The sequence below is a fragment of the Numida meleagris genome, chromosome 12 (assembly GCF_002078875.1).
Source record: "Numida meleagris isolate 19003 breed g44 Domestic line chromosome 12, NumMel1.0, whole genome shotgun sequence".
In the NCBI taxonomy this organism is placed as follows: domain Eukaryota; kingdom Metazoa; phylum Chordata; class Aves; order Galliformes; family Numididae; genus Numida; species Numida meleagris.
Window position 1 is genome coordinate 9,555,012 of NC_034420.1, and position 14,853 is coordinate 9,569,864.

General features: G+C 63.0%; 3 protein-coding genes across 7 annotated transcripts in view; all 3 read left to right on the forward strand.

The window, feature by feature from the left end:
• RGS14 (regulator of G protein signaling 14) overlaps window positions 1-5,713 on the forward strand; it is a 6,109-nt gene extending 396 nt beyond the window's left edge. Inside the window, exons 2-15 of the mRNA XM_021410468.1 lie at window positions 663-684; window positions 1,560-1,714; window positions 1,818-1,910; window positions 2,295-2,438; window positions 2,540-2,689; window positions 2,810-2,930; window positions 3,006-3,130; window positions 3,199-3,396; window positions 3,485-3,561; window positions 3,668-3,794; window positions 3,962-4,043; window positions 4,208-4,266; window positions 4,380-4,488; window positions 4,640-5,713. Coding sequence (XP_021266143.1) covers window positions 663-684; window positions 1,560-1,714; window positions 1,818-1,910; window positions 2,295-2,438; window positions 2,540-2,689; window positions 2,810-2,930; window positions 3,006-3,130; window positions 3,199-3,396; window positions 3,485-3,561; window positions 3,668-3,794; window positions 3,962-4,043; window positions 4,208-4,266; window positions 4,380-4,488; window positions 4,640-4,866 — 1,689 coding nt within the window. The 3' untranslated portion in view covers window positions 4,867-5,713. The remainder of the gene's footprint in view (window positions 1-662; window positions 685-1,559; window positions 1,715-1,817; window positions 1,911-2,294; window positions 2,439-2,539; window positions 2,690-2,809; window positions 2,931-3,005; window positions 3,131-3,198; window positions 3,397-3,484; window positions 3,562-3,667; window positions 3,795-3,961; window positions 4,044-4,207; window positions 4,267-4,379; window positions 4,489-4,639) is intronic.
• SLC34A1 (solute carrier family 34 member 1) lies at window positions 7,017-11,376 on the forward strand. 5 transcript variants are annotated; one of them, XM_021410463.1, is made up of 14 exons: window positions 7,017-7,317; window positions 7,387-7,477; window positions 7,637-7,753; window positions 7,892-8,074; window positions 8,242-8,370; window positions 8,441-8,584; window positions 8,677-8,788; window positions 8,864-9,059; window positions 9,266-9,361; window positions 9,486-9,603; window positions 9,785-9,952; window positions 10,308-10,424; window positions 10,537-10,661; window positions 10,743-11,376. In XM_021410463.1, exons 3-14 carry the CDS (start codon window positions 7,651-7,653, stop codon window positions 11,295-11,297), a joined length of 2,046 nt encoding a protein of 681 aa, XP_021266138.1. In that variant the 5' UTR covers window positions 7,017-7,317; window positions 7,387-7,477; window positions 7,637-7,650; the 3' UTR covers window positions 11,298-11,376. The 5 variants fall into 5 exon arrangements, with proteins under 5 accessions (XP_021266138.1, XP_021266137.1, XP_021266139.1 ...); XM_021410462.1 differs by having other exon boundaries at window positions 7,017-7,187; window positions 7,301-7,477; XM_021410464.1 differs by having other exon boundaries at window positions 7,017-7,187.
• On the forward strand, window positions 11,783-13,249 carry LOC110405283 (alpha-2Db adrenergic receptor-like). Its single transcript, XM_021410469.1, has one exon. It carries the CDS (start codon window positions 12,087-12,089, stop codon window positions 13,122-13,124), a length of 1,038 nt encoding a protein of 345 aa, XP_021266144.1. The 5' UTR covers window positions 11,783-12,086; the 3' UTR covers window positions 13,125-13,249.

Genomic DNA, 14,853 nt, shown 5'->3' on the forward strand with positions numbered 1-14,853 from the left:
GGGGCGGGGCCGGGCAGGGGGATGCCGGGGGGTGCCTGGGGCTGGGGGCCGCAGGGCAGCCCCCTGGGTGTGGGGCTCGCAGGGGACACCGGGCCGGGGCGCGGCTGGAGGGTGGCACCACGCCAAGCGGTGCAGAGCTTTGCCCTCCTCCCCCCCCCCGTGCTGGGGCTGAGCGTGAGGCCCTGCCCATCCTCCGGGGTGCCACGTCCCTCAGGGAGCTGCCCGGAGCAGCCCGGGGGATGCTGCAGGACGCCCTGAGCCAGCAGCTCGGGCACGGACTGACTCCAGCCCGTGGGCGCTGGATTTCCAGTAGCCCCATGCCCCAAAGCAGGAGGCAGCGGGCACTGTGCCTGCCTGGGGCTGTGGTTCTCCTTTCCCTCCCCTTCTCTTCCTGTGTTGGGGAGGCTGCTTCTCCCTGCGTAGCGGCAGAGTTACATCCGACAGCATCTGCCCTTTCCCAATTGCCGAGCCCAGAGTGGCAGAGGCACGCAGGTGGGAGAACAGCAGTGTGCCCACTGCAGGCCCGCAGCCCTGCTCACTGTGCTGGGGGAACCCCACATCCTGCCCCCATCATGGGGCAGCAGCCCCAGCTGTAGGTAGATAACATTGGGGCGGTGTCTCCAGCTGTTTGCCTTCCCTCACCTCTCTTCTCCACCCTGCAGGGCCCGGCTGTGTCAGATGGAGGTAAGGCTGCTCCCTGTGCTGGGACAAGATCGGTGGTATCTTCAGGGGAGGGGGAGCCCTGCAGTCCCGCCCATCCCTCTCTCCTCCACTCGGCCCCTGGGTGCTGGGAGCTGCAGCACTGGCTGGGGCATGGCGAACCCAGTGCTCCGAGGGGACGCTGCCTGTTTGCCAAGACATGCCTTGATTTGGGCTGATCGAGAACAGCAGATCCCAGCAGAGCAGCAAGCTGCCTCCTCCCTGCTGGTGAGCAGCTGGTATGCTGCTGCTCCCACTTGTGTGCCCTGACCTCCTGCTGCCTGTTCTCCCAGTCCAACAGCTGTGCTCCCCAGGGGTTCCTGCAGGGATAGGGACGTGGGTGGCTGATCTGTGTCCCCCTCAGCGGTCGGGGCTGGGGGAATGGAGGAGGTAAATTGAAGCACAGTGCAGAGGCAGGGTGCCTGGCGAGCACCTCCACCCATCCTCTCCATGAGGTATGTTCCCCATCTACTCCTGCCATCCTGCTTCCCCTCCCTGCTGGGTGCCTTCCCCACACGCTGGCTTTGTTTTCTGGGAAGTGAGTCACACGCAGAGTGACAGTGACAGCCCTGGGAGGGAGCGTTGTCACGCCGGAAGGTGTCAGTTTGTGCCATTCATGGTGGTGCTTGGTCCAATGGTGATGCTGATGTGATGCGCAGAGCAGCAGCTCAGCTCCTTGTGCTCTCATCCCACATCCTGCAGGGCTGGAGCAGCCAGGATGGGGCAGATGGACTTGGGGCAGATACTGGGGGCTGCAGACAGCAGTTCCCAGGGGGCTGACTCAGTTCCAGCTGAATGCCCATGCACAGGGTGGCCACAGTGCCCAGGGACTAAGACCAGACCCTTTCTCTCTCTTTCAGAATTAAATGCCTCCAGAGCCCGGGGCAGCAACCACAGTGTGAACAGCCTGCCGGCGGTGCAGTCCCTCAGTAGCTCTACGCACAGCTCTGTTGTCAGCTGGGCCGAGTCCTTTGAGACGCTGCTGCAGGACCGTGTGGCTGTCACCTACTTCACTGTGAGTGCTGCAGCCCGGACTCTGTGCTGACTACAGCTGCAGTCCTGGCCTCAAGCACCCTGTGCCCTGGGTGCAGCTGGGCCAGCAGCTCTTTGCCCCACAGGAGTTCCTCAAGAAGGAGTTTAGTGCCGAAAATGTCTACTTCTGGCAGGCATGTGAGCGCTTCCAGCAGATCCCAGCCAGCAACACGCAACAGGTACTGGCCCCGTGCAGAGGATGTGGTCTGAGAGGTGGAGGTGGCAATCATGTCACTGTGTTCCTGGGTGCTTGTGTGACTGCTGGTAGGGAGGCTGGGGTCCATTCTGGTTGGGACAAGAAAATGGGTGCAGGGCAGGCTGTGCTTCTCCATCTCTGGGGCAGCAAGAGGATGGAAGGTGCTGCTGGCAGGAGCAGGGATGGGAAAAGAGAGACGGGGAACAGGACAGCAAGGGGCTAGGGCCAGGCAGCTCCTCCATCGGGTTTTACTGGGTATGAGCCCAGTGCCTGTCCTGCTGCCTCAGGTGGGACTCGGCCCTCAGAGCTCAGGGGCTCAGACAGGTGGGGAGGAGGCTCATGGCCCCATCCTGAGTCCTGTTCCTAGCTGGCACAGGAGGCGCGGCGGATCTACGATGAGTTCCTCTCCAGCCACTCGGTGAGCCCTGTCAACATTGACCGGCAGGCCTGGATCGGGGAGGACATGCTGGCAACTCCCTCCCCAGACATGTTCCGCCTCCAGCAGCTCCAAGTGAGTCAAAACACCCCAGTCCCACTCCAGCAGTGAGGCAGGAGCCAGACCCCCAGGAGTCGTAAGCTGGGATGCTGAGCAGGCACCTCCTCCCCCCTCAGATCTTTAACCTGATGAAGTTCGACAGCTACACACGTTTCGTCAAGTCCCCACTCTACCAAGCCTGCCTGACAGCAGAGAGCCAGGGGCAGCCCCTGCCAGACCTGCGGCCTCACTCCCGCAGCAGCAGCCCCCCCCCGGACCTCAGCAAGGTGCATGGGGTGTCAAGGGAACACAGAGCCATCCCTGGGCCAGTCACAAGTCTGAGGGATGGAGACTCAGTGAGGGACAGAGCAGTCCCCATGCTGAGCCTCCTCCTCTCTTTTCCCCAGAAGTCGAAGCTGAAGCTGGGGAAGTCTCTGCCACTGGGGGTGGAGACGGCTGGCAGTGGTGCCAACCGCAGCCCTCGCCGTTCATTCCGCAAGGGTGAGCGACGGGAGCCCTCCTGGGCAGGTAGGAGACGTGCTGGGCAGCTATGGGTGTCCCTGTCCTTGCGCTGTCCCCACCATGGTCATCTATCTGTCCTAGATGGGGGAGAAGGCAGCGGAAGTGCTGTGCTGTGGCGGGAGTCCCAGGGCTCCCTGAACTCCTCTGCCAGCCTGGACCTGGGCTTCCTCTCCTCAGCCAGCACAGCTCCCAGCCCCTGGACAGAGGTGAGTCCTCGCTGTGCCAGCCCCACACCACCACTGCCCACACTGACGGTGGCTCTCCTGTCCCACAGGGCCATCGCAAGAGCCTGGGGGGCAGCGAGGCCGAGGCCAAGCCCATGAAGTACTGCTGCGTCTACCTGCCTGATGGCACAGCCTCACTGGCCTCCGTGCGGCCCGGCCTCTCCATCCGTGACATGCTGGCTGGGATATGCGAGAAGCGCGGCTTCAGCCCCTCCGACATCAAGGTCTACCTGGTTGGGAACGAGCAGGTACGGGGCAGGGGGGCTCCTTCCAGTGAGGCTGGTGTGGCATGGATGTGCCCATGGTGGGAGTATCATGATGCTTTGGCTCTTGCAGAAAGCACTGGTGTTGGACCAGGAGTGCTGTGTGCTGGCAGACCAGGAGGTGAAGTTGGAGAACAGGATCAGTTTTGAGTGAGTGTCATTTTCAGGACTGATGCCCTTGTATATCTGTTCCACATCACCCACCCTGTTTTCCCTGCAGTGCCTTGGACCACTAGTGTTGACTTTCTCTCTGCAGTCTGGAAATCTCCTCCCTCAACAAGACAATCCGCATCACGGCCAAGTCCACCAAGCGAATTCGGGAAGCGCTGCAGCCTGTGCTGGGGAAATACGGCATAAACATGGAGCTGGCACTGCTGCGGCGGGTGAGGGTGGTGGGGCAGTGATCCGTGTGGGGTCAGGGTGGGCAGCAGCACCGAGGGGTGCTCCATGCCAGGTAGCCCAACCTGGTGAGTGCTGACGCTGGTCACAGGCCCTCCACCTCGCCACCTTTGCCACATGCCATGTGTGACACTAGTGTTCCTTATTGCAGCAAGGTGAGCAGGCAGCCCTGGACATGGAGAAGCTGGTTAGCACGGTGGCTGCACAGAAGCTCGTCATGGAAACGCCAGCAGGTAACATCTGCTGTCCCCTCCCAAGCACTGTCACTCCTATGAACCATGTCACTGCCCCCAGATGTGTCCCCAGCCCCTCCTGCCATGGGGCTGGGCTGCTTTCTGCTGGCTGTAGTTCCTGCTCCCCGGGTGATCAGGGAGCATTGCTCTTCTCTGTGTTGCAGACATGCGAGTGACAGAGAGTGCTGAGGCTGCAGCTGCCCCTTCCCCTCTCCAGAGTGAGGTGAGTCCAAGATCCCATTGCAGGAGTGCCTGTGGGGAAGATGTGCCCCACTGTGGCCCCTGGGAGGAGGCAGGACCAGGGGAAGCACTGCCTTCTTGTCCCCGTTGCTGCAGGAGGGAAGCCCGACGGGACCAGAGCCTGACATGCCATGGGGGACAACCTCCTCCAGGCCACGGTCGTCAGCTGCCAGCAACCTGAACCGCCGCACATACGACTTGGAAGGTGAGAGCTGACATGCCCCAAATCCGCAGGACTGGGGCAAAATATGGGCTGAGAGAAGCGGAGTCCCCTCTGCACCAGGGATGGACGCAAGGTCCCATGGGCTCAGGATCCCCATGGGGTAGCTGAGGCGCGTGTCCTCCTTTTCCCCCAGGGTTGGTAGAGCTGCTGAACCGTGCCCAGAGCTGCCGGGCCAATGACCAGCGTGGGCTGCTCTCCAAGGAGGACCTGGTCCTGCCTGACTTCCTCCAGCTGCCAGGGCAGGATGACAGCACCTGCCGGGGGCCAGAGCAACCCAGTGCCCTTCACCCAGGGAATGGCCACCCTGCTCCTGCCAAACCTGCACCGGCTCAGCCTGCGGTCGACCGTGAGCCCCGGTGAGCCCTGCTCCGCTCCTGCACCAGCGTGTGGAGCCACCAACACTGCCCGGACCACAGATTCATCCATGTCCCGTCCCAGCCTCATGTTGTGTTGCTGTGAGTGGTTGAGCAGCTGCCATGCCCCTCTGTGGGGCCATATCCTGGTGCACGTCAAGGGAGTCCTGTATATAGGTTGAACCCCCGTTGCAAAGCACTTTGCAGCATCCCACACGCATCTGGCACTATCCTGCCCGGTGCTTCTGCCCTGGAGCAGGGCTGCCCCTAGGCAAATCCTGCCCCTGGGAGCATCCTGCCTGCACCAGGCTGGTGCAGACCCACAGGAAGCAGCCTTCAGCCCAAGGGAGGATGGGATAGAGAGGACGTGGCCAGACTGGGTGGCAGAGCAGGCGCCAGCCCTGGGTCCCAGTGCTGTGGACAGGCAGAAACAGGAGAGTGCATGGGCCCGGATGAGGCCCTGTCCCAGCAGCAGCAGTGAGAGACTGTGCATGGGAGGCTGCAGAGATGGCCCTCAGGGCATACACCCTCAGCCCGTGCCCTGTCCTGCTGGAGCTGTGGGCACTCAGCCCTTGGGGATGAGTCTGTCCTGTGCCAGAGGTGCTGGATCAGTGCAGCACCTCTGGGTGCTCGGCATCTCAGCCCGCCCTAGGCATGCCCAGCGGTGCCCTGGGCCACCACTCAGTCCCCACAGCCAGGCCACAGGCAGAGGGGTGGCCTAGAGCGGCCTCCTGCTCCCCTCGGGAAAGTGTCACAGCCCCTAGGGCTGGCTCAGAGCCCCCATGTGTCTCCGTGGTGCTGCTCAGTCCTGTCTGTGGTGTGAAACCAGGGGAAATAAAGAGCATTGCCTGAAATTGCTTCCCTCTCCTCCCTTCCTTCCCTGCTGGGGCTCCACACTGCGCTCAGCTCTTGAGGGATGCTGAGGTAGCTTCTGGTAGCATCCCCTCTCCTGCACCCTGGTACCCGCACAGCTCACTAGGAGTATTCCCCACAACCCTGCCCAGCGCCCATCCTGCTCCTGCAGGAAGGGGCAGTGCCAGTAGCCTGTTTTCCCTGTACTGCTGGTGATGGAGGGGAAACTGTGGGGCCGGTAGGACTTCAGCCCCAAGGCTGTCAATGAGTGACAGCCCAGCTGCCAGGGCCTCTGCAGGTTAATGATTGTGGGGGCAGCCAGGCAGCAGCCACTGCATCCCTGGGCACGGGGCACATGCGGCCACCGGCCTCCCCCACTGGCAGAGCTGGGCATGGGGGCCATGGGGGGCTCCCTGGATGAGGGACCTCCATGCCCCTGCTGTTCTGGAGAGGCACATCACAGTGTGCAACCTGCAGTCCCTTGCAGGCTTACCCGCGGGCTGTCCCCAAGCACTGGCAGCACCCTGGGTACCCTTGTCCCCATACAGGCCATCGTGTCTGGCTTGTTTGTGCTTACAGAGCTGCCTTATTTCTCTGCAAACAATGACCCCCACACACAAAGTCATCCCACTGCTAACACTGGTCCACGGTGTCACTGTCCCCTCCAGATCTGCCATGGCACAAACCCATGGGTTAACAGAGATGAAGCTCTGCTCTCCAGCTGGGTGCCCTGCTTGGCCCAAGGGGAGGACCAGAGTACCTCGTCCAGCACCACACGTGTCCCCCGGTCTCCACTGTGCCCAGGGAGCAGGGCGTGCTGCCAGGGTGACCCAGGCACAGGTCACGCAGTGCTCCATGCCCCAGCAGGCACAGGCCAGGGCACAGTGGGTGCCCTGACGCACTCGGCAGCAGCCATGTGGCACCCGCTGGACCCAGCTCCAGAGGAACAGGGGCAGCACGGCCATGCAGCCCCTCTGTGCCCACTCCCTTGCGGCTGCGCCAGAGAGGCCTTTGGCCCCAGCTCTGCCCTCGGCTGCCATGGGCATGAGCTGGCCGGGCACCACGTGGGTGGATGGAAACTTGGCGAAGGTACATAAATGGGGTAATGATAAACAGCACCGAGGTGCAGTGACGAACACACTGGCGCTGCTCCCCTTCCACTCAACCTGGCATCGCGCATGCTGAGATAAAGCGGTCTCTGCGGTGCCCTGACATGGGCGGCGTGCCACCATCACTGACGACACGGGGACCACGCCGGTGCCTGTCCTGCTGGCAGCATCCTGCTGCAGTGCTGATGCAACCACTGCCACCACCCTTGGGCCAGGCCAGCAGAGCTGTGCCCTTGGGGCTGTGAGGCCGGTGGGTGTGTGCATGACCTCACCTCCAGTTCAGGAAGCTCCAACAGTGAGACCTCCTCCCCCTCCTCTCCTGCGGTGTGAGGCTGCCTTAGCAGGGGTGATGCAGAGCCTCGGGCAGGTGAGGTGGGGTGCACAGGGCACACAAGGCACCATACCCCGGGACGCATGCCCCAGGCCACCCCCGGGACTGCGGCTGACGTGGGATGCTGTGGGGTTACCCATTAACTGCAGGAATTTCTGGGGAGGAGGTGAGCAGTGAGCAGAGGCGAGGGGCAACGCTGGGCTCCTTAGACTTTGCTCTTGACATGCATATAAAGGGCCCCAGTGCCTCGTGGGCCACTTTGCTGGAGGGACGCGTGGATTTGGCATGAGGACATGGAGCTGCTCTGAGTGCTTGGCCAACCCCAGGTGAGCAGCACCCCAGGGCAGGACTGGCCCTGGGTGGCCAAGGGGGCCACCGGGACAGTGCTCCTCAGTGGTGCCACCGCTGCAAGGTTTTGGGGTGGCAGTGGTTGGAGCAGTGCGGGTATAGCCCCGCCACAGTGATGTGTGGCTGCCTCTGCTCAGACTCAGCTGGAGCGATGCTGCCATACCGGAGGGAGAGCCCGGCCATGCCCCGCTGCCCGGTGCGGGGAGGAAGGGTGGTGCACGGGACCCCGTTTGCCTACTGCCCCAGCCCCCAAGGTAGGTCCCCCAGCCCTCCTCCTCACCACTCTCCTCCCCATGCAGAGCTCAGCTTTGCTTCCCCACACCAGGCGGACACCATGCCTGGCACCCTAAGAGGACAGGGCCATAACATGTTTTGGGTACACCTCTACCCAGCTCTGCACAGGCTGCCGGGCGCCCACGCCTGCCCCTTCGCCGTGGGAGCGGTGACCTGCCCTGACCATGGCTTCTTGTGCCCCGGCTCCCCGGGGAGGCTGGTGGAGAGCCGGGAGCGCTATGAGCTGGATGCGCTGCCCTGGCAGGGGCCCCGCCTGGGCTTGGAGGAGCTGCAGAAGCCAGGTGAGGTCCCCAAGCACAGCTTCCAGCAAGGAGGGCATCGGCTGTGGAAGATGCTCGGTGCCCTGTGGTGCTGCGGGCCGGGCAGAAGAAGGTGGAGGGAACCCAGGGACACAGCCGGGCAGGTGGACACATGCCTGGCATGTAACACTCTCTCTTGTCTTGCGCAGAGCTGGGCTGCTGGGTGAGGGTCCAGTCCATCTGTGTCTCCCTTCTCAAGGTGCCTCTGATGTTTGGCTTCCTGTACCTCTTCGTCTGCTCCCTGGACGTGCTCAGCTCTGCCTTCCAGCTGGCCGGAGGTAAGGCCGCGGGCAGTGGGCAGCCAGCAGCACCCCAGCTCCAGTGCCCTGCCCTAATGCTTTCTCACAGGCAAGGTGGCAGGGGACATCTTCAAGGACAACGCCATCCTCTCCAACCCCGTAGCCGGGCTGGTGGTGGGCATCCTGGTGACTGTGTTGGTGCAGAGCTCCTCCACCTCCACCTCCATCATTGTCAGCATGGTCTCCTCGGGGCGTGAGTGCACCCACAGAGCTCCCTGGGACATGAGGCTGGGGCTGGGGTGGCCAAGGAGGACATGTGGGGCTAGCAGGTCTTTCTGCCGCCAGTGCTGGAGGTGCGCTCAGCCATCCCCATCATCATGGGCTCCAACATCGGCACCTCGGTCACCAACACCATCGTGGCCCTCATGCAGGCTGGCGACCGCAGTGAATTCAAAAGGTGAGCACTGATGGGGCCAAAGGGGCTTGGGGGCTGAGGCCTGCCCCACACTGACATGCAGACTCCTCCATGCAGAGCTTTTGCCGGTGCTACAGTGCATGACTGTTTCAACTGGCTGTCGGTGTTGGTCCTGCTGCCGCTGGAGGTGGTGAGTGGGTACCTGCACCACGTCACCCGCCTGGTGGTGGCCACCTTCAACATCCGCAGCGGGAAGGATGCCCCCGACCTGTTGAAAATCATCACGGAGCCCTTCACCAAGCTCATCATCCAGGTCTCCTTGGGTTGGCTGTGCTGTCCTCAGGGGTGGTCCCCCGGCATTGGTGTGCCCATGCTAGGAATAATGTCCCTAGAACTGATGTCCCTGGGGTGGCAGTTCTGACACAGGCTGGCAGCAAGGTCCCCATCACAGTGTAAAATTCCCCAGCCTGGGGATGCTGCCAGCCCCCCAGTGCCATCCCCTCCAATGTGTTGTTGCAGCTGGACAAGTCAGTGATCACGGGCATCGCAACAGGGGATGAAAGCCTGCGCAACCGCAGCCTCATCCGCATGTGGTGCGGCCCCACACCTGCCCAGGTGAGGAGCTCATGGCCTTGCTATGGAGCTGGGGGGGAAGGCTGGCCAGCCAGATGCCCCTCAAAAGCACCCCATGGAAGGCAGTGGGGTGGGGCTTGTGAGGATGCTAAGGACTCACCCACAGTCTGCCCGCTCGCTACAGACAGCTGCCAGTGGGGTAGAGGTGCCCCCAAACTGCACGGCTTCTGGACATTGCAGCAGTAATGGCATTGGGATCCTCCACAACATCACCAGGCAAAAGTGTGAGTGGGTCTGGAGGGGCTGCTTGTAGGGCTGGGGTGCCGTGGGTCCGGGAGCCCTGAGCATAGGGCTGAAGCAGGGCTGGGTGATGCTGCGGGGCTGTGCGGGGCTGCTTGGTGGGGACAGGTTTGTGAGCGGGGCCGGGTCGGCCCCAGGCCCTCGCCCAGCCGTGCTGTGGGGCAGGCGAGCACCTCTTCACGGACACGCCGCTGCCGGACCTGGCCGTGGGGCTGGTTCTGCTGGCCGGGTCCCTCGTCGTGCTCTGCACCTGCCTCATCCTCCTGGTCAAACTCCTCAACTCCCTGCTCAAGGGGCAGGTGGCCAAAGCCATCCAGAAGGTCATCAACACTGGTGAGTGGGACAGGGAGACCACTGTGGGGTGGGATCCTGACTGCTCCAGTCCTCTCTGCTTGGCCCCTGCCACCCCCATCCTAATCCTACCTCTAACCCCCAGCCCTGAACTGCATGAACTCCTGGCCCCATTCCTACCTGCTCCCTCCTCTATTTATGCCCATCACATCCTCCTAGCGTTCACCTCCCCTTTCCCACCCATCCATCCTGCCCAGCAGACTCCTGCAGTCCCAAGCTTAGCCCTATACCCAGAACCTGATCCCACAGCTCCCTCCCCAGCACCACCAGGTAGGAGCTCTGGGCTGCTCCCAGCTGACATTGTCCATGTCTGTGCCCATGTTCTGTGCCGTGGCAGACCTCCCGCACCCGTTCAGCTGGCTCACAGGGTACTTCGCCATGGTGGTGGGCGCTGGGATGACCTTTGTGGTGCAGAGCAGCTCCGTCTTCACCTCAGCCATCACACCCCTGATCGGTCAGCCACAGCCACGTGCTGGTCCCTGCCGTGATGGCCCATGGGCACTGTGGTGCTCAGAGATGTGCCTCAAGGGACAGTGCTGTGATGCCAAGGGGTATCTCTCCCGCAGGCTTGGGGGTGATCAGCATTGAGCGTGCCTACCCGCTGACCCTGGGCTCCAACATTGGCACCACCACCACTGCCATCCTGGCCGCGCTGGCCAGCCCTGGGGACAAGCTGGCTAGTTCCTTCCAGGTACAGGCTGGGGGCTGCAGGGTGACAGAGAGCAGCCCATGTGCCCCCGTGCCCAGCTCAACACAACCGCCATCCCCACAGATCGCCCTCTGCCACTTCTTCTTCAACATCTCTGGCATCCTGCTGTGGTACCCGCTGCCCTTCACCCGCCTGCCCATCCGCATGGCCAAGGCGCTGGGCGAGCGCACGGCCAAGTACCGCTGGTTCGCCGTGCTGTACCTCATCGTCTGCTTCCTCCTGCTGCCCTCCCTCATCTTCGGCATCTCCATGGCGGGCTGGCGGGTGCTGGTGGGGGTGGGAGCTCCTTTCCTCGGCCTCCTCTTCTTTGTGGGGCTGGTGAACGTGCTGCAGGTGCGCAGCCCCGGTCGCCTGCCCAAGTGGCTGCAGAGCTGGGACTTCCTCCCGGCCTGGATGCACTCGCTGCAGCCGCTCGACAGCCTCATCACGCGCGCCACGCTCTGCTGCACCGACCGCTGTCGCAGCCCCGAGGGCTGGGATGAGCGTGAGGCCGCTGCCCGTGACAAGGCCAGGCTGGGGCTGGACAACCCTATGCTCTCCTACCCCGAGGAGATGCCCAGCCCCACGCTGCGGGTGGGCTCCCCACACCTGGCCCTGCACAGTGCCACCCGCCTCTAGCCAGCACCGGCTGCCTGGTTTCCACTTTCCCCAGTGTCTAATAAAGGCTGAGCACTTGTGTCCCAGCTGTGCATCTGCAGCTCCTGTCCTGCAAATCCTGACCACCTGCGTCCATGCAGCACCAAGGCAGCGCCCCGCAGCCCATGGTGCCCAGCACTGGGCAGCACCAAGCACGATGCTTGGCAATGCAGTGGCACAGTGATGCCGCAGCCAAACCCATACCATGCTCTGCAGTTTGCCATTGTCCTGCTGGCAGCATCTCTCTCTGTATCCCTTATCCCTGGAGAGCTGAGCTGCAGGGATGAGGTCGATGCCACACCACTCGGTGTCATGGCAGAGTGCAATTGCAGGGGCTCAGCAGGATGCTGGCTTAGCACAGCATAGCACCACAGCACCCCAACACCACAGTGGAAGCTCACCTGCCCTGGTGACCCCGGCAGGAGCCCTTTAAGCATTGGCTACAACCACTTCTCCCACTGCCCACAGATGCTTGGGCTCCTGCCAGCGATAGCGGCCGTCCCTCCCTCGCTGCTTCCCGCCCTCCCTCCTCCCTGGGGCTGGGACGAGTGAGCGGGGCTGCTGCAGAGCCACGGTGCAGCCGCCGCGGGGACTGCACGAAGGCAGCAGGGAGGGAGACGCCGGGTTGGTCCCACTGCACCCAGCCAGCTCGGGAGGAGCCGCGGTGGTCGGGTGATGGAAGGGTCGAGCAGCAAGAAGCGGCGGTGAGCAGGGCGCGTGCGGCGGGGGGCAGCCCCATGGGGATTCGGTCACCGGAGGGGCTGGTGCAGCATGGAGGCTGCCATCACCCTGCCCAACGCCTCCAGTAACAGCAGCCAGGCCGACAGCCTCCCACACTCGCCGGCAGCCACCGGGCTCATCCTGCTGGCCGTGCTCACCGTGCTGCTGGCCACGCTGGTGGGCAACGCGCTGGTGGTGGTGGCCGTCTCCACCAGCCGGGCCCTGCGCGCCCCGCAGAACCTCTTCCTGGTGTCCCTGGCCTCAGCAGACATCCTGGTGGCCGTCCTCATCCTGCCCTTCTCGTTGGCCAAGGAGGTGATGGGCTACTGGTACTTCGGCAGCTTGTGGTGCAGTCTCTACCTGGCGCTGGATGTGCTGCTGTGCACAGCCTCCATCGGGCACCTCTGTGCCATCAGCCTGGACCGCTACTGGGCCGTCACGCGGGCGGCACGGCTCAACCTGAGGCGCAGCCCCGGCCGCGTGAAGGCGATGATCGGGGCGGTGTGGGCCGCGGCCGCTCTGGTGGCCTTACCGCCCCTCTTCAAGGCCCGGCCGCGAACACGGCAGTGCGAGCTGATCGACGAGACGTGGTACGTGCTGGCCTCCTGCGTCGCCTCCTTCTTCGCCCCGTGCCTCGTCATGGTCACCGTCTACTGCCGCATCTACCACCTCACCATGCGCCGCAGCGCTGCCGTGCTCGCCGCCCGCCGTGGCTCGGCCCCGTGCCCTGGGGATGCCAACAGGAGGGCATCATGGGCTGCAGCACCGAGCCGGCGGCACCGGAGCCAGCACCAGAGCGTGTCGCTGTGCCGGCGGCGGTTATTGCGGGTGCGGGAGCGGCGCTTCACCATCGTGCTGGCCGTGGTGATGGGCGCCTTCGTGCTCTGCTGGTTCCCCTTCTTCTTCACCTACAGCCTGGAGGCCGTGTGCGGGGAGGGCTGCCGCGTCTCCAAGCCCCTCTTCAGCTTCTTCTTCTGGATCGGGTACTGCAACAGCAGCCTCAACCCCATCATCTACACTATCTTCAACAGGGACTTCCGCGCTGCATTCCGCAGACTCCTGGCTGCCCTGGTCCGGCACGGCTCCTAGGGACCCCCGGGACAGCCATCCCCACTGCCCTGTGCCAGAGCTGAGGGATGGAGGGCTGTGCTGCTGGGTCTGAAGTCAAGGTACTTCCAGAAGCGCAGGGTTTTGCAGGGCGGTGAATAAAAAAAGGCGGAATTGCATGCCCAGAGCTGGTGTCTGCATCCCAGGAGCACTCAGCTCTGCTCCTCTCCCAGGTCACTCCAACTGCCCCCACCATCTCTTGTAGCCATGGGTGACCTCTTGGTGGTGGCACCTCCGCTGAGCGTCAGCAATCCCTGCCACCCCACTCTGCCTGGATTTGCTGGAGACTGAGCAAATGCCAGCTCTCCTGCACACACATGGCCCTGAGCATCTTCTGGCACAAAGCACAGAGACAGACCCTGCAGCTGCTGCAGGACCAAAGCCCCACGTGGCAACATCGCGGCCAGTGGGCTGAGCTGCTCATGCCATGCAGCACCCCAGGACAGCCCAGTGCCATCGCTGGGGCTCTCCAAGCTGTGCCCTCCAGCGTAATCTAGGCCATGTTGCAGGGGCACAAGGGATGCCCCACAGCCTGCTTGGTGCTTCAAGAGGAGAGAGTGTAGGAGATGGGGCCACATGGAAACATGGGGCATGAGGGGGCAGGGGGCAGCTGCAGGGTGAAGACTGAGGGCAACCACAGCCCCAGTGCCGGGCAGGGCAGGCTGGCCCTGCTGCTCCGCACAGACACGCAGGGGTCAGAGGAGGCTCAGCTTCTCCAGCTTCACAGCTCAAAATAGAAAATCTCAAAACATTCAACTTTTGCTTGGCTAAAAACAGCCGCCGGCGCCTGGGAGCCGGAGCCCAAGGAACGCCGGCCCCGGGCCAGCCCTGGGGTGCAGCAAGGGATGCATGGCCCCGGTCAGGGCATGGCACGGCCCCACTCCCCGTGGGGATGCTGCGGGACAGGCCCAGCCATGGCACTGCCGCGGAAGGAGCTGCCCTATCAGCACTACCGGCTTCCCTCCTGCAGCCAGCCTTCAGCCTTCGCACAATTATACAGCACTTTGCATCTAAAAATACCCATGAACGTGATGGGGGCACAGCTGGATCAGCCAGGGAGCAGTGCCTTGTAACCCACTGTGACGCCCAGGCCAGGTTGCTCTGTCCCCTTCCATTCAGTGTGCATGAAGTCAGCTTTACCCAGAGCAGCATCACTCTCATTGCTGCCCAGCAGCACTGCTGGAAGGCCGATCCCCTGCGAGCACTGATTATCCCTGCCTCCATGTACTACATGCGCTTGCCAGAGCTGAATAGCGTCCTGTATTTTCAGGCTGTTTCTCACATTTGTCCAGATTAGTTTGAATGATTACTCTGTGCTGCAAGAAGCGTGGGTTTGCAGAGCTCTCCTGCAGCCTCAGCTTCTCTGCAGAGCCCAAAGCAAAGCCCCAGCTCCACCAGCATCAGGACACCCGCACCTGCACTGCTGCAAAACGCCATTGAGGAGGAAACAAAGCTGCTCCCTGTGGGGTAAGCGTGCAAAAACACACATACAAAGCCGTCGTGCTTGAGGCTCGGGTTTAAGCGTATGCCGCCTTTAAAAGCAGAACAGCTCTGAAAGGGGGAAGCGCCCAGCGTGAGCTCAGCCTGCTGACACGGGGACCGCCACCGGAGCTCCTGGTTATCGCTGCGGGGATGTAACCCAGTGATGCAACGTCTGATCCCCAGCAGATGCCAGAGGACGCAGCAGACCACAGCCATTACAAATTGCACA

Excerpts from the sequence above, each read along its gene's own strand:
- LOC110405283 (XM_021410469.1), top strand. The coding sequence starts at position 12,087 with ATGGAGGCTGCCATCACCCTGCCCAACGCCTCCAGTAACAGCAGCCAG.
- SLC34A1 (XM_021410463.1), top strand. The coding sequence starts at position 7,651 with ATGCTGCCATACCGGAGGGAGAGCCCGGCCATGCCCCGCTGCCCGGTG. Across the intron at positions 9,604-9,784 it reads CAACATCACCAGGCAAAAGT|GCGAGCACCTCTTCACGGAC; the intron begins GTGAGTGGGTCT and ends GCTGTGGGGCAG. Across the intron at positions 9,953-10,307 it reads CCAGAAGGTCATCAACACTG|ACCTCCCGCACCCGTTCAGC; the intron begins GTGAGTGGGACA and ends GTGCCGTGGCAG.